The 25195-nt window shown below is 43.3% G+C and overlaps 1 protein-coding gene across 6 annotated transcripts in view; it reads left to right on the top strand.

Annotated features, from left to right (window-relative positions):
• POC5 (POC5 centriolar protein) overlaps positions 1–8419 on the top strand; it is a 72168-nt gene extending 63749 nt beyond the window's left edge. For 3 of the 6 annotated variants that reach the window (XM_083151943.1, XM_083151941.1, XM_083151940.1), the window contains exons 12-13: positions 627–806; positions 7938–8419. In XM_083151943.1, coding sequence (XP_083008069.1) covers positions 627–806; positions 7938–8081 — 324 coding nt within the window. In that variant the 3' untranslated portion in view covers positions 8082–8419. The remainder of the gene's footprint in view (positions 1–626; positions 807–7937) is intronic. The other 3 variants (XM_083151942.1, XM_083151955.1, XM_083151947.1) reach the window with 3 other exon arrangements.
• The last annotated feature ends 16776 nt before the right edge of the window (positions 8420–25195 follow it).

The following is a 25195-nucleotide window of genomic DNA, read 5'->3' as shown; positions in this document are numbered from 1 at the left end:
TTGAAGCCTCCTAGTGTCCAAAAAAATGAAAAGGGGGTTGAAATAATGATTGCAACATAAAGTAGACATATGGTCTTTGTTAGTTATTAACTATTTTGAGTGGTATGATTATTTGTCTCACAAGCAGAAAATGTGACATTTTGCATATTGCTAAATTTTCCATTTTTTCACGATATTTTGGTATTTTTCACAAAAAAACACAGACTGTATCGACCAAAATTTACCACTAACTTGAAGTACAATGTGTCACGAGAAAACAATCTCAAAATCACTGGGATAAGTAAAAGCAAAAAAAAGTTATCCCCACTTAAGTGAGACATGTCAGATTTGAAAAAAAGGGCTCTGTCATGAAGGCACAAACTGGCTCTGTCATGAAGGGGTTAAAACCTGCTGCATTCATTCCTACTATAGATCCACAGCTTGCCTGGAAAACATGCACCGTTGGTAGATCTTGAGGACAGGTTTGGCCACCCCTGTATTAAAGTGAACCAGAACAGCATTTATTTTATTTTTTATAAATTTGAGTGCAGACAAAAACCATTACATTACGTATTCGATAAATGCTGAGCTGCATTCTCTATCCATTGTTCCTCTGTTAAGCAGATACATTTCATTTTATATTGTAGCCAGCAACAAGAGTTGTAACATCGGGTCAGCAGAAGGCTGGTAGGACTATAACGGCCCGTGTCACCGCTCGCTCTGATCTAGCACAGAAGATCAGTAAGGCTGGCGGTAGCATTGGCTCCATGGGGGTTTCACCACCAATGAGTTCCATTGTGGTTGAAAAACATCATCCAGTAACTCAGGTAACTTCTGTCCTATTTATTCTGTAATTTGCTACATATTTTATGTGTTTGACTACTACAGGGTGTCAAAGTGAGCATTTTGAACTAGAGTGTATTCCTTCTATTCAGTCCATAATCATTGTGTATTAATGAGTGTCTCCTCATACCTGCTAATGTGGTGTTCTCCAATGTGATTGCATATGGCTGGGAATTTCAGCTGCCTGAGTTGGGATTGTAAGCCTATCTGTAAACATCCGACAATCTATGGGAAAGTCTAATGTCACTCACTCTGCAGCATTTGTCACAATACAGCCATTTATGTGGCTCCAAAACAACCGCATTGCCTAATAATCCTGCGATCAAGGTAGTGAGGATTGTATTTGGTATATTGATGAATGTTCACCTTTTGAATAGCTTTCATTTAAGGAATTCCCAACACTCACTCTATTCAGATATTTCCTGCATTTTCCCAATGGATATCCCCACAGAATCCTCGCGCTTAACCTCACATCATTGCTTGGTCTCTCTCAGTGGACCTCCTATATAAGTGTGCACTCACTTTATCAGGTCTTCACTCCCCATTATGATATTTCGGACATCTCTATCGCCTGCCCTCTTTTAACTTATCTCTCTCTCTGCTTCTCTGTCTCTACCTCCCAAAGCTACCATCACTAAGTGTAACATTAAGGTAATCCTTTTCCTCCCTGCTTGACCTACTTCTCTTACTTATTCTCTAGCTCTCTCATGCCCTGAACAAGCTACTTTCCTATAGAATGCCAACCTTACTTCTGCTCTTGACTCTGTTGCTCCAGCGACCACTATTCATCCTTGCAGATCGACACCTCAACCCCAGCCTCCAAAATCAACAGATGTTTGAAAAAAATGTGTACATACTGCCAAGCGACAGCAGAGGAATTCACTCTCTAAAGCAGATTTCCTCAATTTCAAATTTATGCTGTCATCCTACAGTTTTCCCTTGCTAAACAGGCATACTTAAGGAAACTCATCTCCTCCCAATTGTGAAACCTTTGCCATCTCTTTGCCATTGTCATCTTCCTGCTCTGTCCACCCGCCTTGGCTCCCTTCTTCACTCTCTGCCCTTGATTTTGCTACTTACTTCTCATCCAAAATTGACTCCATACGAAAGGATATCACATGCCAACAGACGCTCAACAATTTACCCACTCTTTTCTCCGACCACCCCTTCCCATCCAACTTGCCAACTCTGACTTCTTTTTCCCCTGTATCTAAAGTAAAGCCCTCATTTGGTCCTCCACCTCCTCACTAGACCCTATCCACTCCCGCTACCTCTCTTTTGCCTCTAAGCTGCTTGAGTGTATTGTCTACAACCACCTGACCACCCTTCTTTCTTCCTTACCCTGCTTGAGCCCTTTTATTCTTGTTTCATTCCTCTTCATTCTGCTAAAACTTCCCTCATTAAAGTCAGCAATGACTCTTGTGCCAAATCCAAGGGCTGCTACTCTGCTTATTCTCCTTAGACCTCTCTGCTGCTTTTGACACTGTGGACCACCCACTCCTCCTGCTAATCCTTTACATCCTTGATCTGCGTGATACTGCTGATCTCCTACCTCTCTGCTGACTGCTCCTTCTCTTGTCTCCTCTGATAACTCACCCTCCCCGCACTTACCCTAACAGTGGGTGTCCTCCAAGTTTTTAGTTCTTTGACCTCTCCTTTTTTCTCTCTCTGCATTCTCTTTATGTAATCTCATTTGCTCTTTCAATTTCCAATATCATCTTTATGCTAAAGATACTCAAATCTACCTTTCCTCCTATGACCTCTTCACCTCTCTTTTCACAAATCTCCAACTGTCCCTCTGCTACCTCTTGGATGTCCCAGCAATATCTTAAAACATAACATGTCTTAGACTGAGATGATCATCTGTCCACCCTCCCACATACCTTTTAATTCCCACAATTTCTCTATCTATTAATGGGAGTTATTATTGATTCCTCCCAACACTTTCAATATCTCAATATTTCCAAATCAGACCCTTTCTCACAATAGATGCTACTATGACCCCTATCAATTTACTAGTCCTCTCCAGATTGGATAACTGTAATTTCCTATCTGGCCCCTGACAAACTCCTCTCTCCACACCAGTAGGTCCTCAATGCTGCTGCCCATCTCATCTTCCTCTCCAAATGTACTACGTCTACCTCCCCTCTCTTACAAGTCCTACAGTGGTTCCCTCCAATCTCAATTTAAGCTTCTTGCACTCTTACAAAGTTCTCACTCTTACATATCTGACCTTATTTTACTTTACACTCTCACCTGCCCTCTTCACTCTTATCCTTATCCAAAATGCTCGGGGGCCGGAACTATTTTGGCTAACTGATTATTATTCCTGTCAAAACATCCAGATCCGCAAGAAGCTTCTTTCCGTTAGCCGTCCATCACCTGCACAATCCAATCAAAGCGAATGCAATCCCAATATCAACAGCCAAACGTGTCCCTACTTGGGGACCTGCCCACTATAGTCGTAGCTAGAAATGGAATGCATGTAATGTCTTTATGTAATATATGTAATGTCCCCCCCCTTTTCATCCCTGCTTGATGCTGCACTGTAATCCACAAAAAATTCCTAGTGTGCGCAAGCATACATGGCCAATAAACTTGATTCTATTGATTCGATTCTATTGATTCTATAACTGATTATTCTGTATTTTGGATTATTTGTAAATTTCAATGAGGTATCTTGTATTTATGTTGTACAAACACATGAAATACACAAAATATATATATATATATATATATATATATATATCCTTCAAAGGGAAGCGCGGTGGATTGCCAAGTTAGATAGCGTAGCGCCGAAAGGCCTAAATTAAAGTAATTCATTAGCAGCTTTTCTATAAAAATATTTTACTTCGATGTCTGTGATATGGGTGGCGATGTTAAGAAATCTTGTATGCATAATTATTTATATGTTTGTATTGTAATTCATTGACATTATGTCTGTATTTTTAATATTGATAAGGTTGTTATGGTACTAAAATGTGTATCTGGTCCAGATGATGCTCTAAAAGTAAGTGATAGTAGCATGTTCATGAATACCAAGTGCGGTTGCAATCATATGTTAACAATATCATATAATGTAGGCATGTCACTATTTTAATGTCCACTAGCCTGATTCGCTGATACAGTCAGGTGATGTGGTACTAAAGACCCACATGCTATATTTTGACAGTGCGTCTCATGTGCGCTCCAGGCACCTAATATGACGCGATAATAAAGCCCCATATGATACGCGACCAGGGTCATGTGACGCGCTTGTCGCGATCACATGCCCGGATGTGTTTGGATTCAAGGCCCTACTGTGCGGTCCAAATAGACGATGGCGTGCGTCTCAAATGACGTTTTTCGCGCCCTATGATGGTTTAAATAGTGGACCTGTAGTAAACAGTGGCACACGGCGCTGACATGTGCTAACAGCTCGTGGTGCTGCGTTTTAGACACCTAATGGTTTGTATTGCAATGCACTTGGTTCTTGACATGTACTAGAAATAGCTGGTGGGAATAATGACTAAGATGTGTGCACCTATTAACTTGTTTATATATAGGTGGCACTGACTTATAGCATAATGGGATATTGTGTATAAGTAGTATGACATCGGTTATTGCAATTCCATCTAGCGACTGATACACATTTTTCTATTTGTATGTTTTTCTTTGTGTAGGTGTTTATTTACTTCGATGTATTTCTGATATGGCTGTCAAACAAGTCTTGAAAAAGGGGCGAGACGTTGACCAGTGTGATGGCAGCGTAATTAAAATGAGATGAAATAAAGCAACTATTTTAACTTCAGTCTGGCGAGTGACCTCCTTCTGTACCCACGTTTATTTATATATATATATATATATATATATATATATATATTTTTTTTTATATATATATATATATATATATATATATATATATATATATATAAAGGGGGTGTGGACTCTGTATTGCGCTAATTTTTAATATGCAGCACCTCCAATATCCCTCCTTTTAGTGAGTGACAACAAATTTAAACACAAAACAGAAAATGATTGGAGTGCGCAAATTCCGTATACATATGGTACTGGTACCACCCAAAGACAGTAATTATTACAATCTGTTTAAGCTCTGTTAAAATCTTCATGTGTCCATCGTAGCGCGTGTTCACAATAAGATGCGCAATCTGTTTAGATAAGAATCCGTTTAGATATATATATATATATATATATATATAAAAAATTATTTGAGCATGAAACAAGGTTTGTGTACTATCTCAGTCACTGACTTTGAGTGCTAATCAATAATTTGCCTGCAATATATTTAGTGCCAGTTACAAATCATGACCCCAGTAGTGCCGGTTACAAATCATGCCCCCAGTAGTGCCGGTTACAAATCATGCCCCCAGTAGTGTCGGTTACACATCAGGCCGCTAGTAGTGCGAGTTACATATCATTCCCCCAGCAGTGCCAGTTACATATCATGTCCCCAGTATTGCCAGTTACATAGCCTGCTCCCAGTAGTGCTTTTAGCACTGGAACCTGTGATTTTCTGAATATTTTGGATAACGGATATCTGGATAAAGGATACTCAACCTTCACTTTAATGTAGTCTTGCTCTAACCCAGGGGTTCCCAATCTTTTTAAATTACGGCACCCTAGAGAATCAGAAGTATTTCACAGCACCCCCTAGGCAAATAAAAAAATATAAAATTCAGTAGATTGTGTTTTATACAGGTGAAACTTGAAATTAGAATATCATGTAAAAGTTAATTTATTTTGGTAATTCAACTTGAAAGGTGAAACGAATATATTATATAGACTCATTACATGCAATGTGAGACATTTCTAGCCTTTATTTGTTATCATTTTGATGATTACAGTTTATGAAAACCCCAAATTAAAAATGTTAGAAAATTTTGAATATTGTGAAAAGCTTCAATATTGTAGACTCAGTGTCACACTCTAATCAGCTAATTAATCCAAAACACCTGCAAAGGGTTCCGGAGCATTAAAATGGTGTCTCAGTCTGGTTCAGTAGAATTCACAATTATGGAGAAGGCCGCTGACCTGCAGAAAACCCTCATTGACACCCTCCACAAGGAGGGAAAGCCCCAAAAGGAAATTGTAAAAGAAGTTGGATTTTCAAAGCACATTAATAGAAAGTTAATTGGAAGGGAAAAGTTTGTGTCTGTGTCTCTGCTGTCTATTCTTGGATGATCCAGCGCTTTCTTAGACTTAAAATGTCTAGGACTGAACTGATCATCTTCCCACCCTCCCGCATAAAATCCAACCATCTTTCATCCAGAGGCCGGTTTCACACACTCCGGCTCCTGCCGGACGGTGAAATCCCGCACGACCAGGGAGCCGTACACAGTACTTTATCATGGAGGGGATGGCCACAGCCCGGCAGCCGTCCCTTCCAGTGGCGGGATCCGGCTGCAACCGTGCGGCCGGGCCGTGGCCGTCCCGTGTGAATGGACACAATAGTGTCCATTCACAACTAATGTGTGCGGCACGGCTCCCTGGCCGTGCGGGATTTCACCATCCGGCAGGAGCCGGAGTGTGTGAAACCAGCCTAACTGTCTATTTATGCTCACTGCTACCCCTTCTGTGTCACCCCAGTCTGTCTTACCCTTCCCTTTAGAATGTAAGCTCTCACAAGCAGGGCCCTCTCTTCTCATGTGCCTTTCTTAGAATATATAAACCTCTGCCGCCCTGATAATTGCTTCAGTGTCCTGTCCCCTGATGTAACTATCCATATTTACCATGTACTTGTCCTAAACTGTCTTGTACTGTCATTCGTTATTTGTTTTTTGCTCATTTACGTATTGTTAGGCACTGCGGAAACCTTGTGGTGCCATATAAATAAATAATAATAATAATAATAATAATAATAAAAAGTGGGGGAGCTTCACAAAGAATGGACTGCGGCTGGAGTTAGTCAATCAATAGCCACCACACACACAGATGGATCCGGACCATGGGCTTCAAATGTCGTATTCCTCTTGTCAAGCCGCTGATGAACAACAAACAACGTCGCTCAGTGGTCCAAAGTCCTCTTTTCTGATGAGAGCAAATTTTGTATCTCATTTGGAAACCAAGGTCCCAGAGTCTGGAGAAAGAATGGAGAGGCGCACAATCCAAGATGCTTGAAGTCCAGTAGTAAGTTTCCAGTCTGTGGGGAGCCACGTTATCTGCTGCTGTTGGTTCACTGTGCTTTATTGAGTCCAGAGTCAATGCAACTGTCTACCAGGACATTTTAATGCACTTAATGCTTCCTTCAGCAGACAGTCTTTATGGAGGTGATGACTTAATTTTCCAGCAGGACTTGACACCTGCCCATTCTGCCAAAAGTACCAAAACCTGGTTCACTGACCGTTGGATCACTGTGTTGGATTGGCCAGACTCGCCTGACCTAAATCTCATAGATTGGGGAAATGCCAAGAGAAATATGAGACTGAACAATGTATCCTGGTCAATTGAAGTATCCTGGTCTTCCATAACACCTCAGCAGTGCCACAGGCTGATAGCATCCAGGCCACTCCACATTGAGGCAGTAATTCATGCAAAGAGGCCCAAACCCAAGTACTGAGGACATATGCATGAATATTTTTCCGATTGCCGACATTTCTGTATTTAAATTATTTTTTTATTGATTTCATGTAATATTCAAATTTTCTGAGATTTTGGATTTGGGGTTTTCATAAGCTGTAAGCCGTAATCATCAAACTTCTAACAAATAAACCTTGAAATATCTCACTTTGCATGTAATGAGTCTATATAATATATTAGTTTCACCTTTTAAGTTGAATTACTGAAATAAATGAATTTTTGCACGATATTCTAATTTATCGAGTTTCACTTGTATGTGATCTTTAGGTTCAGTTATGTGGTAAAGTGCAGAATTTGCTTCTTTTTGTACACATATTTTATGATTGAAGCCACCAGCACTGGTTTTGACCATAAATAATTTGAATTGGTCCAGGACCACCAACTCATCGCACCCTTGCAAGTGTCCGAAAGCATCTCAGGGAACCACTGCTCTAACGTAATAAAACTTGTCTATTTAGTAAATACAAGTTGTCTGTACTGCTTTAGAAAGGGTCAAGGGTCACGGTTTTCATTAATACTTTTATATTATGTCTTTAAAGCAGACAATTTCTCAAGCGACAGCTGCAAAATATCCTCGCTCAGTACAACAAAGTTCCAACTCCCTCAGTGGCAGGGGAACCGGACAGAATGCAAGAACATCGCAGGTTCACACCGGAATCCATTCAATAAAAGTTGTGGACTGATCTGTTCTGTTAGATTTTTCCAAACGCACAACCAAGCCAACAGGAAGAGGGCTTCACAGCACAAATCAATGCAAGTTTAACAATTTGGGATGATTTTAAGCCATATTTATAGAGGGAAGTTATCTACTTCTGAATCAGATTGTTGGTGCCACAAAACTTTTTGAATTTGTGCTGTTCGGAGTTTTCATGTTGCCATAGAGTGCATTGGTGAAAAAAGCCTTACTGTGTTTTGTATGGGATGTATAGTATTTATCATTGATTTTATTTTTATAAATCTGTTTTTTTTTCACTGCTTTTTTAAAATATTTTAAATAATAAAACTATTGCATATTCTTAAATGTTGTTATTTACTTTGTTGAGCGTTCAATACAAAAGTATACTTGCAAACACAGCACAATAGAGGTACTGTAGATGATTATCCTTTGTCTTTTTGTTCATACAAGTAGAGTCTCCCGTATACGGATATCTATCCGAAATATCCAAAAACCGTAGTTTTGTGAAATATCCCCCCCCCCCCTCTCCTTTTTCATAGTTACCAAGTCCCCTGATGTCCGCGATGGCTTTCAGGATCTTCTTCAGCGGTTCCAGGAGTGCATTGTGCGGGTGCGCCAATTACGTCACCGGCGCGCCTGCAAACACGTGCAATGCACCACTGGGACCGCTGTAGAGGGTCCTGAAGGCCTCTGGGGATGCCATGGGACCAAGTAAATATGTATAAAAAAGAAAAATCCAATAACCGTTAAAAAATTCCTTATCCGAAATGCTCATGGTCCCGAGCATTTCGGATAAAGGATACTCAACCTGTACCTCTCATCGTTCCAAGGCAGGCAGAACCTAAGATTCAAAATCTATTCATACAATGATAACTGAGATGCAGTATGGTATCAATATTGGAACCACCAGTGAAGCTGAATACCGATTATATCAAAAGAAAGTCCAGTCTGTGCAACTTGTCAAGTGATAAGTACAGTATTTGCGTGCACTCATGAAGTTTCTAAAAGGATGTGGCAGTATTGCTACACAGTGGTCTATAGAAGTTCTAGTTTGTATTGTCAAAACCTCAGCCCAGAAATTCAATGTACAGTAGATGCCCTATTTCTTATAAAATTATAAGTTTGTTTTAATTAAACCATAAAGCCAGCATAAATAATGTGAGACAAACACTGTTTTCTTGGTGTATACATTTAAGTACATTTTAACTACACAACGAGGGGAAATGGTTTAGTTATCACCATGATTAAAACATTTAGGCTATGGGTTATATAGTCCACATGGTAGAGTCCAAACAGTAGGCTCCAGAAAGGACACTTATTAACCCTTTGAGTGTCAACAGCTCTGTGAGACATATGCAAAATAGTGGCTAAAAATGCCAGCGTCGCTTACATTTGTTATATAAATTGAAATAAAAAATGTTATGTAAAAAAAATTATTTACGGTACTCTTTACTTAGTTGGGCGCCCATCGTGGGGATCGCGGGCATCGCGGCCAGTACATTAACGGCCGCGACGCGATGCCCGCGATCCCCGCAATTTCCCATAGGGTTCAATGTTAAATTTAGTGCTGCCCGCGATTTTACATTCAATGCTTCAATGGCCGCGATTTGGCCATAGGAATCAATGTTAAATGGCCAAATAGTTAAATTGTGCCCAAATAGGCACAATTAACACTTAAATGTCCCCCCAAATTTGTAACGCCACCCCACGATCCACGCCCACCCGAAGCGTGGCGAGCGCAGCGGTACGCGTCCTCCGACCTTTTCATACCCCCACTATCCACGTCGGCGTGGAGTTGAGAATAGAATAGTGTGGCGAGCGCAGCGAGCCACCGAGCCCGAAGCGTGGCGAGCGGACGCGGATACCTGTGAAGCCCGCGTAGGGCCACGTTTACCTGTGAAGGTATCCGCGTCCCCTCGCGGGGCTCGCTGCGCTCGCCACGCTTCGGGCTCGGTGGCTCGCTGCGCTCGCCACACTGTTCTATTCTCAACTCCACGCCGACGTGGATAGTGGGGGTATGAAAAGGTCGGAGGACGCGTACCGCCGCCCCTCGCGGGCTCGCTGCGCTCGCCACGCTTCGGGTTGGCGTGGATCGTGGGGTGGCGTTACAAATTTTGGGGGACATTTAAGTGTTAATTGTGCCTATTTGGGCGTGGATCGTGGGGTGGCGTTACAAATTTTGGGGGACATTTAAGTGTTAATTGTGCCTATTTGGGCTCTGTGGCCCATTTAACATTGATTCCTATGGCCAAATCGCGGCCATTGAAGCATTGAATGTGAAATCGCGGGCAGCACTAAATTTAACATTGAACCCTATGGGAAATCGCGGGCATCGCGTCGCGGCCGTTAATGTACTGACCGCGATGCCCGCGATCCCTGCGATTTCTTTACCCGCGACGCCCGCGATGGAGATCGTGGGCGCCGTGCTAGGTAAAGAGTACCTTATTTCCTATATAAGGTAAACTACAGGTCAGTATGATGAATACAAATGTTTGCTTGCCAATTTTCACACCTATTTTGACAAAATCAATTGTCATTCAAACGGTTAACACCAACCTTGCAGTCCCCAGTTGTCATCTTACATCTCGTGACCCATTCATCTCCGCTCCATGGTCCTCACCATGTCCATAGAGTGTATTTCCACCAGCACTCAGATATATTGGGACTATCGGTCCAGATTCTTTCCTCCAGTGGTGACTTTGGACCTTATTCTGATTTTGTACGTTCCCTTGCATGATCACGCAGGGGGGTGATGGCCAATGACTGCGCATGCGCATAAACTGTGATGCTACACCCATGGAAAAGTCCATCGTTTAATGGGCGTTCCCATGAAAATGCTTGGTGTTCCCATGTAAATGCGCTCGTGAGGCGGGTGTGGAGGGTGGCCAGCGGATGTCAGCTGCCCGCCCACTTCCCGTACTGGGCGCCTACAGATGCAAGACACCAGAGAGGCGTCTTACATCTGCAAACGCCTGCAAAATCATTTGATGGTCACCGACCATCAAATGGTTTTATCCCCACAAGCAAGGCTGTGAATGGATGTTAATGCTAAATATCCATTCGCAAGCTTGCTGGGAAATGGGCATTTGGGGGGAGGGTGTTCGTGCAGGAAGCATTAAAATGACACACAAAGCTGCGAACCAGAATAAGGCCCTTCTATGGCACGTTAAGCCTAAAACTGGGACTTTCGTGATTCTTCCACCTCTACCTATGTTACATATGTGGTATATCAGTTAACCAATGTGTGGTTCCAGCAATATTGCTTTCATAATTTGTGTTATTCATTAAATTAGCTTTTTTATCATTCATTTGTATAGCATTTTAATATATTTAGTGCTGCTTTTTCTGGAGCTAATTATTTCACTTCTGAATCTGCGAGGAGACCTGGAAAATGTGCACTGTTGGGGGAACTTAAGGACTGAGTTTGGGAACCACTGTTCTAAAGGTGCCCATACACGGTATCATTATTGTATGTGTTATGGACTAGATCGCATCGTATTGCATGCGATTTGCAAGCGATGTGATCTAGTTCAAAAAGTATGTGCAGCACATACTTTTTGAGCTGTACGATGGGATGTGTGCAGGAGCGCGCATCTCATTACACACGGCAATTTTACCGTGTATGGGCACCTTAAGACAATCCTCCAGCCATGGTTAATCCTGATGTTTCTCCTGCAGTGTTTCTCCTGTGGGGCTGACAACCCCGGAAGCTTTGTTTCTATTTTTAGTTATCTTCAACTTTAAGAGGGTGGTGTTTTTTTGTTTTTTTTATAAATTCCGCCTGCTTCTCATCCATTGCTGCAGATATGTCGGCCTCACGTGGGTTTGTAGTGGAGTATTGTCCACTTTTTTTTATTGCATTGCTTACTTTTGTATTACCATGTACTGTGACCACCGTCCCTACCAATGATTACTGACTCGGTTTTAGCCACTTGGTTTTTCTTGGATACTCCAATTATGTAAAAAAGCATTTAGTGCATTAAGCTCAGGTGCTTTATCAAGAGCTCATACACATGTAGCCCCTCCACCTGTAATGCTGCTAAAAACGTGTATGGGCGCTCAGGGACTCGCCAGTCATAGTGCCCATATGCATGTAACGATTGGAAGAAGGAAAAGGAATATACCTTGAATGCAAAGAAACTTATAGTCCATTTTGAGCATTCCTTGTCACTTTGAAGGAAGGGTACATCATCTAATCTAACAATACATTATTATTTCACTGCATAAATAAAATGGTTACATTTAAAAACAACATCAAATAACATGGATGACAACTGATGCGTTTCACTCCACTCGAGGGTTGATCAGTGTTTTGTCCATTTCCACCGTGGATCCATAACAATTGCTGTATCCATCGATTCCTTGGAGCCGCCACAGCTATCGGTACCATCGAGAAACCCGCTAGCTAGTCGAGATAAGGAGAAGGAACAAGGCAGTGAGGTGAGATCCTATTACCCTGTGGGTATTCCAACTCTCCAGCAGCCATGAGGTGTATTAGACTGCCGCCCAGTTGCTGTTCTGGTGCAAAGCCCATGTCTGCGCCGCTGCTGCCGTCCTGTGACGAGCCTCTGAACAGGGACAGCTAGGAAGCAGGCACCGATGCTCAACCGCACATGCCGGGATCGGGTCCCCGCAGCACTGCATCACTATCTCTCCCCTTCCCTTAATAGGGGCAACCCTGACACACCTTAATCAACCAAGGGACAGTTATATACAACACCATTGATTATATTATTATAAATACAACTGGTACCGCTGTGCAAAAATTATTCTGCATTCTCAACACTAAGGGCAGTATTCAATGAGGCCAATTCGCCATGTTTCATGGCGAAATTGTGCAATTTTCACTTTGGAAGGTGATTTTTTTGTGTCAGAAAGTGAATCACCCTATTCAACGTGCACTTTTCACCGACGGTGAACAGTGAATGACAATTCACCGTCTGATAGTCTCCGCAACTCGCTGTGGTTTTTCAATGGGTTTTTCAATGTGATTCGCCGTGAGTGTATTCAATGAGAAGATGGCGAATTGCTTTCTAAGTGATTTTCGCCTCGTGTCACCGTGTAGCAAATCGCCATCTTTTCATGGTGAAGTGGAATGTGAACTTTTAAAATAATGTTGTTGTATTTTTAAATTTGGTGTAAAAAAATCAGGAATTTTACAGCACATGAATATATATTTAATAAAAAAAAAAAATTCTATTACACATAGCAGCCAGCAGGGGGCTGGGAGCCGAGAGCCGCTCATTACATATTCATATATTCACTGCTCCCGATCATTACATATGCACGATCGGGTGCAGTGAATACCCGGTCCCCTGCTGGCTCTCCCGGGGGAGGGCAGCTTGTGCTGCCTGACTCCCGGGGAGCCCACCTCCCCCCCACATACGTTCTGGGGCAGGCAGGGAGACTTCCATCTCCCTGCCCGCCATCGGCTCCCTGTGGCGTCAGCCGCAGGGGTACACATTCACCGTCAGGGGCAGCGAGCCCCTGCCTCATTGAATAGTGTGTAAGGGAGGGCTGGCAGCGAGGGCTCCAGCCCTCCAGAACACGGCGAATGTGCAGCGAATCCTAAACAGGATTCGCTGCACATCGCGATTAGGGTCATTGAATACTGCCCCTAAGGTGCATACACACGGTACAATTTTTTGGACCAATTTCGTTGAAAGACAATTTCCCTTGAACAGAGTGTCCTGTATTGAAAGATGTTGATGAAAGATGAAGGATCTAGCTGCAGTTTATAGGCTTTTATTGAAAGATATCCAAATTGAGCGGTATGCACAGTTGACGAACAACTTTGATGAACAACTGGTTGATCATTATTCGTCATTTGTCGCATACACACTGAAACCTATTTTGACCAATGTCGTTCATAAGGGCCAAAATGAACGAAATTGGTCACAAAAACTGTACAGTGTGTATGCACCTTAAGGTACAAAATCATTCACAGTATTGTTGCCATTTTAAGGGATACAATTATTTACACTATTGCTGCCATCGTGCAAAATAACAAAGGATACAAATCTAAATCTGAAATACAGCAACTTTCTATTTTGACTTTTCAGTTTATTCTTATTTTTGACTTTTAGGAAATACAAATAACTCTCCAGTTCCCTTCTGCTGCTAAACAAACTGGGAGTGATTAAAAAACAATTCTGCAGGTGGTCACCTGTCATTTTATATATATTGAAAACGTGTTTGTGTTATGTGCATTTATGTGGTTTGTAATTGTGTTTATATGAATTGGTGTCTTAAGAGCAACAATAAATCCCGAGTCTATATTCAAGGTCTCCCTGATCATACTCAGGAATCTATTTGGAAAGTCTTTAAACATACACAATTGTACACAATACGTCGAATTACTTAATCTCTCTCTGAATAAAATAAGGTCACATCCACAACATAAACTCATATTCAAACATGTATTTATTAGTATACTCATGGGGTGTTTTGGATCGCCCTCCGCTCAATGAAACCCAACCCGCACCACTGGAAAAGCTAGGCCAAAAGCTTAGGAGAGTACCAGTACACTCAAATTACCCCCCCCCCCCCCCCCCCCGCAACTCCCTCTGTTCATTCTCCCCATAAATCAAATAAATCCAGATTTGCTTTCTAGAAAACCACGGAGTGATTTGAATTGATTCAGCCACTTTTAATAGAATTAGGAAGCGCAGAATTTCATACATTTTTCTTGTGTTTTTGTCTAAACCAGCTGGGGACCCACCCAGTTTGGCCATTTGGGTGTGTGTACAGATGCATCAGAGAACTGCAGTTGGTATATTAGATGGATGACAAATATTCGATTACTAGTACAGAAATACAGGTTATCCATTAGTAGTGGTGTGGGTCTAGGTCGACATGGGCAAGGTTGACAGTAAAAAGGTCGACATGGGGGTTTTCACTGTTTTTTTACCTGAATGTCAACACAGTCGACATGTACAGTTTGAAGTGCACCGCATCCCCTCGTAACGCTCGCTTCGCTCACTATGCTTCGGGCACGGTGCCTCGCTACCCTCGGGACACTTTTATTCTCGCACCACGCCCTAGTGGATGGTAGTGTCAGTAGGATAGCATGCACACGCCCACACATAGGTCACTGTCCCGGGGCCGTCATCAGTGACATGTAAGATCAATTGGACCTCATTTACCTGTCAGTTTGGCACTTTTTTTGTCTTTAAATGCTGCTTCATTCGTGTGCTTCTGTTCCCCTGATGACAACTGGCAGAGCCCAGTAGAAACAGCTGTAGGGGACAGATGCTGCTTCATTCGTGTGCTTCTGTTCCCCTGATGACAACTGGCAGAGCCCAGTAGAAACAGCTGTGGGGGACAGATGCTGTTTGTTTCTGATGCACATGAAATAAACCTTTGTCTTCTTCACTTTGACTGAGTGCTGGTCTGAACTCCTTCGCCTGGGGGGGTAAGTGTACTAGTGGATGGTAGGGCATGAAATACCGCCTGTCGGCACAAAAAAAACAGTGAAAAACCCCATGTCGACCTTTTGACTGTCGACCTAGACACTGTCAACCTAATGCTTGTCGACCTAGACCCATGTCGACCTTGCTGCCTGTCGACCCAAAGCTTGTCGACCTAGTTGGTGTAGACCTAATGACCGTATCCCAGTAGTATTAGCACTGGACCTCCAATTGTCTTATTTTCTGCTTGTTCTTTTATTTTATGTCATTTAAACCTACTACCTACTACCATGGGTTTTGCTACATGGATCTGGATGGTGCTTCTAGATCCTTGTTCTATTATTTTTCTGAATCATAAGGTTTCTTGATGACCTGTTTAACACACAGTATACACTGTTTATCCCCTCCTGCTGCCGCACCAATTGCTATGCTTATTTATGCGTAACTTACTTTTATTGAATAATTTCCCATTTGGATGCTTGTAATTTTTTTCTGCCACCACGTTGTATTGTATATTTTGTTATTTTATTGTTTTTTGGTTGTAACCTTTATAAACAAAACTATGGGAGGATGAGAGATTCAGAAAGTGATAGATTTGGTAAGAAATCTCCAGTTTTTTTAAAGCGGCAATCATTTACACTGCAGAACCAGTTTAATTTTGAAGTGTAAATGATTGCCGCTTATAAAATAAATGGAGATTTCTTACCAAATCTCTCTTTCTGATTCTCTCATCCTATTAAATTTTACCCTATATCTATAAAAATAAAAAAAACAATTAAAATGGAACAATTTACAAATATTTATTCTAAATCCACATCAAGCAATAAATAGGTCACTTTCTGTCCTCCCAAATGAAAGGACGCCCTCTCCATACGCAGCTCTGGCTGTGGAACAATGAATCACATGTCCTGGTCTTTACCTCTTGTCTGGCTTCTATTTGCTGCAGTCGCCAGTGGGTAAATGTGCGCATTAGCTCGATCTTTTCTTTCTGCTTCTCCAGTGCATGGGTCAGGTTAGAAATCACCTGGGGGAGAACATCATATTCTGGCTTTATGGTTATGTCACAGGATCTATTAAAAAACATTGGGCAAGTTTGCTAAACAAGCGCTACATTAATGATGTTCAAATGGACACATAAAGCTTTATGCAAGGAAGTGGATAAAAAGGGTCCATTATACACATATACTGTAGATCGCTATACATTTATCCCTTTCTCTCTATATTATATAAACATGCTCATGTATGACCTATACCCCTTTCACACTGCACTTGTTAAATGGTATATTGCCATTTTTTTTTCCCATTTCTAAACGTTTAAGGCTGCAGTGGGAAAGCACCAGAGTTGATTTACCGGTTAAAGATAACCGGTATTTCAACACGTTTAAAAAGCAGAGTCCTACACGTTTCAGAGCCGGTTTTTATGCAGTGAGAATGGCTCTGAAACGGTATTTAGTAAAAACAACAGACTACAGACCTGTGATAGGCTGTCCCCTGCATTCTGCCTTGAAACATGTTCAGGGGATTAAACAGGTTGACTGAAGTGAATGGTAATTAAACAGTATTTAAAACGGTAATCTACTGCAATGTGAAGGCTCAGACCCGTTTAAAAATACCGGTTCTTTAAACGTTTTGGCAGTGTGAAAGCGGTACTAGATACATTTTGTTCATAGTTCTCAGAGAAGTTAGCTCTTATTACATGAATTATACTTTATAGTTGTACACTTGTACGGTGTCTGCTGTCCATATCCTGCCTTTTGTTCAGCAGAGCTCAAAAATCTATGGGGGGTCTGGACTGTACATCCTAATTCTAAGGTGCCCACACACAGAGGCGTACCTAGATAATCGTGGGCCCCATAGCAAAAGTTTGTAAGGGACCCCTATTTAGCAACTGATGGTAATAAATGTATGTAAACCATATACTTAGACAGCAAAGATGGGCCCCCTTCAGCTCTGGGCCCCATAGCAGCTGCACCCCTTGCACCTATGGTAGTTACGCCCTTGCCCACACACTAGAAAGATCTGCGCATAAATTAGTCTTCACATCTTTTGCCTGTCGTGGACAAAAGATTTCAGGCAAGCGCACCTCTTTACCAAAGATTTTTCTTAAGATCCCATGATCTTTCATGCAGCACGTAAGATCAGAAGATTTAGCAAAAGACCGCATCAGACCGAAATCGGCCGATTTTTGACCGATTATCGGTAAACATCGGGTGATATAGCGGCCGATTTATCGGAAATCGGCCAAAAAATCTTTCTAGTGTGTGTGCACCTTTAGCTACCATGCTGAGACTTATGGTGTGTACACACTGGGAGATTTCTTTGCTATTCGACTTAAGATTCAATTGCTATGCAATCGTTGCTAACTCTGTACTATTTACATACAATTCATGCGATCTACATTCGATTTACACTGTATAGTCACTGCTGCCCTATCTATTTTGCTTTTCGATTTCAGCTGAACGTGAGTGCGAATCTGGATCGAAAGCTTAAAAACATGTTTGCTCTCCATTCACTGTTTACGCAATACCCAATCGGTTTTGACTTTATAGTCAAACTTGCAGGGTAAATTGCTGTGTGTACACAGCATTACAGTCTAAGCCTGGGGTAGCCAACTCCAGTCCTCGAGAGCTACCAACAGTGCACGTTTTCCATGTCTCCTCACAGAATCACAAGTTAAGTAATTGGCGCCAATTGGTGCCAATTGTGTTCGTCAGTAACGAGTGCACCTGTGTACCTGCGAGGTGAGCTGGAAACCGTGAACTGTAGATAGCTCTCGAGGACAGGAGTTGACTACCAGTGGTCTAAGCACTAAAGATGTCTGTTGCCAGCAAGCTGGAAATACATCTGATTTAGATATTGTGGCAAAATTCTAAATCTTTTATGATAAATATCAGATTCCCCCCTATACACTTGAGTTACACTGACTCCAATTTAGGTCTTAGGCATAGGCGTGCGCAGCCCATTTTATTAGTGGGTGCACAATTGTAGGGGCGTGTCCATCACTGCCTACTGGGCATCAATGACGTTGCGGGGTCCTGGCCGGCGAATGTCCCAGCGCTTGGAGATTATGTCACCTCCAATCGCCTGCTCAGGACCCTCCTCCACCAGGTGGGACGGCGTGGGACAATTTCCTGGGGGGGATGCCAGTGTAAAGGGGACAAATACCAAAAACCCGGGTGCAACCCGCCATTTTGGTGGTATCAGTGACTGCTGCAGCAGCTCATGGCCACAGCGCCACAGTAAAGAGCCATTTATTTTACTTTAATATTTTATCATACCTCCCAACATGACTTGACTTGGCGTAGTGGCTGGCTGCCTGTGACTGAGGTGAGGAGTTCCCGGCGCGGTGGCCAGCGTGCTGGCTCTGAAATTCAGGTGGGAATCGTGGGAGTGGTACGGGCAGAAGGGCCAGAGTGCAAGCAGGAGGGCGTACGCGAGGTCATGGATGTTCACTGTGATCGCGTCACCGTGCACAGTGATGTTTATAGGGGCGGGGGCTGACCTCAGTGGAGCCAGCAGCACCGCAGGTCCACCGCAGCAATGATCTGTATTGTTAGCGTGTGGGCTGGAGGTCAGCGGCGGAAGGCAGTTAATGCAGTCTTGTCCGCCGCCGGCCGGTAACCGGGTGCTGCGCTGCTGCGGGCCGGGAATCATCATTTTAGCGTGCAATTGTGTGGGGTGCCGGCGGAGATTAGGAGGTGCCTGTGCACCCCTGGCACCCCCCGTGCACACACCTATGGTCTTAGGTCGACCGGGTCAGAAGGACGACACAAGCATTAGGTCGACAGTCAAAAAGTCGACATGACCTGCTAATGTGTGGGTGACCACATAGGAGCCTGTGCACAGGCTCCTTGTGTCACAGCAGGTCCCGCTGAACCGCTATGTGTGGCCCCAGCCTTATGTGTTGCTTCACCACACTGTAACTCGACCTCTCACTATCTGTAACTGCCATCATCCCTACTGTGCCTTTGCCCCTACCCAAGCCTGGTGGCTGCTGAGCAGAGTACCACAGACAATAACACGAATTTTGAGTCTGGATTCTGCATTTCTAATTTTTTATTTCTTCCTACCTTTGTATGTAAAATAAAAAAACTTTTGTTATGAATTTGAATTACGTTTATTCCCTTCTTTTTTTTTCGAGTTCAACCAAGCGAGTATGATCTATTAGCTTCATACCTTGTTATACATAGTGTATTCTGATATCTGTAAAACAGATTATAATTATTGTTTGTACCAATAGATGTTTGTCCAACCTTATTTTAAACATATTTATTGTGTCTGCCGACACCACCTCTCCAGGAAGAGAGTTTCATAATTTGGCTGCCCTGACCGCAACATTTTTATTTTTTCTTCTAAGGCAGTGGTCAGGGAACAGGGGTAAATTACCCCAAATGGGTAAAATCGGCTGCCGAGTCACAGCCGGGCATGCATATGAATCTATACGCATGCCCGGCTGTGTCTTGGCAGTGCGACCGTCCATATCCCCCTGAAATTTAATCTCACTGCATATAGAACATATATATATATATATATATATATATATATATACATATATATATATATATATATAGATAGATTCTATATACATGCCTGGCTGTGTGTTACAGTACTGTAGTGTACAAGGACCTTATGTCGAGACACTCGTGCGCCCCAGTCTTGGCAATGGACATGTGAGCATGTGAGAAGCTTGTGCGTCCATGTATCATCCCCGTTCAACAGATCACCATCTGCCAGAAACATGCGGATGGTGGTCTGGCGGCAACATTGAGAGCCGCCCCATCTGTACATGGTGGTCATCATCATCAATTTTTGCCTGGCTGTGTACCGTACTAGCAGGATATATCATCAATTTCTGGGGGTACAGTGTGTATTACAACTATATGATTTCATTCCTTTCAAATCAAGGGGGTAACTTCAGCGTATCTAAATATATTTAGGGGTAAAAAAAGGTTCCCTGACCCCTGTTCTAAGGGAACAAATTTTCTTTCCTCTAATCTAAACTCATGCCCACATAACGATGTTCAGTCCATAACATCTTGATGAAAACGTTCACTTTGTTTCCCCCAGCTCATCCCCTTTAAACTTAAAAATATTTATTAATCATTGTAAAATGGATAAAAGCAAAGTTTTTCAAAAAGAAAGGTTTTGGTTATTTTTCAATATAGAGAATCATAAAATAGTCACTAAAATAAAGACTCAAAGAATGTTGTTTTTCTTGTTGTTGACCAGAGTAATCTAGATCAAAAGGGACCTGAGCAGTGACAATTATAGTTAAGCAAGGAAAAAAAAAAAAAAAAAAAAAAAGGAGCAGCGCAGGTATGATCACATGTGCATGCGTGGTCGGTCAGTCAGTGTGAGAGTAAATGGGTGGTGTCAACAAAAATTGAATATTGGTTATTTCTATACATCTAACAGGTGGTATTCAATGCTCTGACGGTGAGTAATGCCGATAGCTCGTCATCAGTTTTCAACTGCCCCCCTTCACACGTCGTTTCCACCTCGCTGGTTCTTTTAAGTGAGGTGGAAATGGCGAGTGTGCCCATTAAAACGACGGGTCTCGCCACAAAATGCAGTGCACTCACTGCATTTGCGGCTAACTTTGCAGTTTAAGGGAATCCTCACCGTGCGCTAACGGCAAGGATTCTTGCAAAACATTGAATACGGTGAGGGAGTTGGACGGCGAGGATGGTTTTTCATTGCTGAAAAAAAGCCATCCTCGCCGCCATATTAAATACACCTCATAGATGGCACCTGACCTTCCCTAATCTTGCAGCTGTTGCCAGTAGCCCCTGCAGACAGGGGGAGTGCAATGGACTTGCTGCTCTGTCTCCCTAATATCAGCAGGTCAGTTACTCAGAAGTATGATTGCACTGCGGTTATTGTGTAATTATATTTATTATAATGAGTAACTGATTGGGGAAACAAGCCATACTAAACTGGAATGACGATACCAACAGATAATTACAGGCTGCAGGAACATGACTCAGTAAATCAATCACCTCTGTAGCTCTCCTGCAACGGCAATACACAGTTACTGTTCCCACGCAGTCAGCAGGAGCAACACACAGACACAGATTTATCTTTACACGGAACAAATAAGATTATTAAGCGTGTGTGCACTGAGCCATAGCATAGAACATTAACCCCTTCCCGACATTTGACGTACATTTACGTCATGGTCGGGAAGTACTTCCCGACACATAGCGTAAATGTACGTCATGGCTTTAAACTGTCACCGCGTCTATAGACGCGGTGACAGTTTAAACATGTCTGCTGACAGCAGACATGTCCCTGCATGCCCAGGGGGGGCTGCGATGCCGCCCCCCCCCCCCCCCCGTCGGCGATCGCTGTGATTGGCTGTTCAGTGTGAACAGCCAATTACAGCGTTTTCTGTGTCACCGGCAAATAACGTTCGCCGGTGACACAGGGATCGGAGGTGATTGGTGCTGTAAAGTACAGCACCAATCACCACGGGGTGTAAGGGTGACACTGGTGTCACCCCACCTCACCCCGCCCGCCCCTAAAGGCCGTGATTGGTTCGTCGGACCGACGAACCAATCACAGCCATGGAGGGGGATTTAAACTAACGGTGACTGCACTGCAGACGGCATTCCGGTCTGGAATTGCGTGCAGTGCGGTCACCGTGCCTATCTGCCGTAGTATACTGACCTGATCCTTGCAAATACTTACCTGATCACTGCTTGTAGCGTGCTGGATGCTTCCTGGATCCTGTTACTACTTGTGACTTCCTGTGTTGTGCTGCTGCAGTGTGATAGCGTTATAGATAGAGAGAGATAGAGAGAGATAGTGACAGAGAGTGCTATATTTTGTGCTGCTGCAGTGTGATAGAGTTATAGATAGAGAGATAGAGAGATAGTGACAGATTGTGCTATTTATTTTTTATATAACTGACTGCTGCCCCCCCTTTTGTGCTGATCAGTATAAATTAACTGATCAGCAACTTTTTGGGGGCGCAGGTTTTTTTTTTAATATATATACCTGTCAGTGCTGCTGCTGCAGTGTCATAGAGTGATAGATAGTGAGAGATAGAGAGAGATAGTGACAGAGAGTGATAGAGAGTGCTATATTTTGTGTCTGCTGCCCCCCTTTTGTGCACCCCCAGCAACTTTTTGGGGGTGCAGGGGTTATTTTTTAGGTACTCTTTACCTAGAACGGCGCCCATCGCGGTGATCGCGGCATCGCGGGCAGTACATAAACGGCCGCGACGCGATGCCCGCGATCACCCCATAGGGAACAATGTTAAAAAGCCAGATTGACCGCGATTTTGCATTCAATGCCTCAATGCCCGCGATTTTCCCATAGGAATCAATGTTAAATGGGCTACAGAGCCCAAATAGGCACAATTAACCCTTAAATGTCCCCCCAATTTTTGTACGCCACCCCACGATCCACGCCAACCCGAAGCGTGGCGAGCGCAGCGAGCCCGCGAGGGGCGGCGGTACGCGTCCTCCGACCTTTTCATGCCCTACTATCCACGTCGGCGTGGAGTTGAGAATAGAATAGTGTGGCGAGCGTAGCGAGCCACCGAGCCCGAAGCGTGGCGGGCGCAGCGAGCCCCGCGAGGGGACGCGGATACCTTCACAGGTAAACGCGTCCCCTCGCGGGCTTCACAGGTGTCCGCTTTTCGCCACGGATACCTGTGAAGCCCGCGAGGGGACGCGTATAACTGTGAAGGTATCCGCGTCCCCTCGCCACGCTTCGGGCTCGGTGGCTCGCTGCGCTCGCCACACTATTCTATTCTCAACTCCACGCCGACGTGGATAGTAGGGCATGAAAAGGTCGGAGGACGCGTACCGCCGCCCCTCGCGGGCTCGCTGCGCTCGCCACGCTTCGGGTTGGCGTGGATCGTGGGGTGGCGTACAAAAATTGGGGTGACATTTAAGGGTTAATTCTGCCTATTTGGGCTCTGTAGCCCATTTAACATTGAATCCTATGTGAAAATCGCGGGCATTGAGGCATTTTAAAGTAAAATCGCGGTCAATCAGGCTTTTTAACATTGTTCCCTATGGGAAAATCGCGGTCATCGCGGGTACACGATTTTTATGTACCCGCGATTTACCCGCGATTTTTTACCCCCGACGCCCGCGATTCTAATCGCGGGCGCCGTTCTAGGTAAAGAGTACCATTTTTTATATATATAACTGTCAGTGCTGCTGCTGCAGTGTCATAGAGTGATAGATAGTGAGAGATAGAGAGATAGAGAGAGAGAGAGATAGTGACAGAGAGTGATAGAGAGTGCTATATTTTGTGTCTGCTGCCCCCGCCTTTTGTGCTGATCACTATATCTGAGGTGATCAGCAACTTTTTTGGGGTGCAGAGTTTTTTTTTTTTTTATATATACCTGTCAGTTGCTGCCAGTTGCACTGTCAGTTGCACCAAAGGTTGTGCACCTGCTGCCCCTCACTGGTAATCAGTGTCGCATCAGTGATCACCTTTTTTTTTTTTTGAGGGTGCTGTGGGGTCTTTTTAAAAAATTTTTTTTACACACACTGTGATTTTGTGGGTGTCCTGTGGCCACTGTGCGCTGATCAGTGACGTACATCACTGATCAGCTTTTTCGGCACAGGGTTGATCTATTTTTTTTTTTTTTTTTTTGATCAAATTCCTGTTGCCTTTGAGCGCTGTTCAGTGACGGACGTTACTGACCAACACCTGTGCTCAATTTTTGGCGCAGGACCTTTTTTTTTTTTTTTTTTTTAACCCCTTCATTTTTTTTTTTTTTTTTAACCCCATCAATTTTTTTTTTTTTTTATTGGGATCAAATTCCTGTATAAAGTATTTTTTTTTCTGCACTACATACACACTACACACTACATACCCCCCTGGTTGAAATAAAGTTTGTACCCCCCTACACTATACACGTGTTGAAACATTTCACTACCAGAAACACAAAAATAAAAATGGCATCCCAAATGTCATCCCAAATGTCATCCCAGTCATCCAGAAGAATGTATTCAGCGGAGGAGGCATATGCCATGCTTGCCTCTGACTCTGACACAGCCAGTGAGGCAAGCGGGGAATTTGAAGGATTCATCTTAAGCTCCTCTTCCTCCTCTAGTGATGAGGGACCCCCTCAAAGACGCCCACGTAGAGCAGCTGAGACCCCCCCCCCCAATAATTGATCTCGTATGGACCCCACCACCAGACAATTTTGAGCCCCAGGTTCCTGAGTTTTTGGCCATGCCAGGAATCCAATTTGATTCCACAGGTCTCAGAGAAATTGACTTTTTCAAATTATTTTTCTCTGATGATTTTATAAATTTAATGGTGGACCAAACTAATTTATATGCCCAGCAGTTTATTGCTCAAAACCCCACGTCATCATTTGCTAGGTGGACCCCTGTAGATGCAGTAGAGATGATGACGTTTTGGGGTCTGGTGTTTCATATGGGCATAGTAAAAAAAGCCAGAAATTAGGCAATATTGGAGTACAGATGTTCTGTACAGCACCCCATTTTACCGTATGGCCATGACTCGGGCTCGTTTTGAGATGATCCTTAAATTTTTGCATTACAACGATAATGCACAGTGCCCACCCAGAGATGATCCCACCTTTGACCGGCTATTCAAAGTCAGGCCGGTCATTGATCATTTCAGTGCCAAATTTGCAGAGATGTACATCCCTGAAAAATTTATTTGCATAGACGAGTCCCTTATACATTTTAAAGGAAGGGTTAAATTCCGCCAGTAC

The sequence above is a fragment of the Crinia signifera genome, chromosome 1 (assembly GCF_055691185.1).
Source record: "Crinia signifera chromosome 1, ASM5569118v1, whole genome shotgun sequence".
Lineage (NCBI taxonomy): Eukaryota > Metazoa > Chordata > Amphibia > Anura > Myobatrachidae > Crinia > Crinia signifera.
The sequence above is the reverse complement of the archived record's forward strand: the minus strand, read 5'-3'. Positions and strand labels throughout refer to the sequence as shown.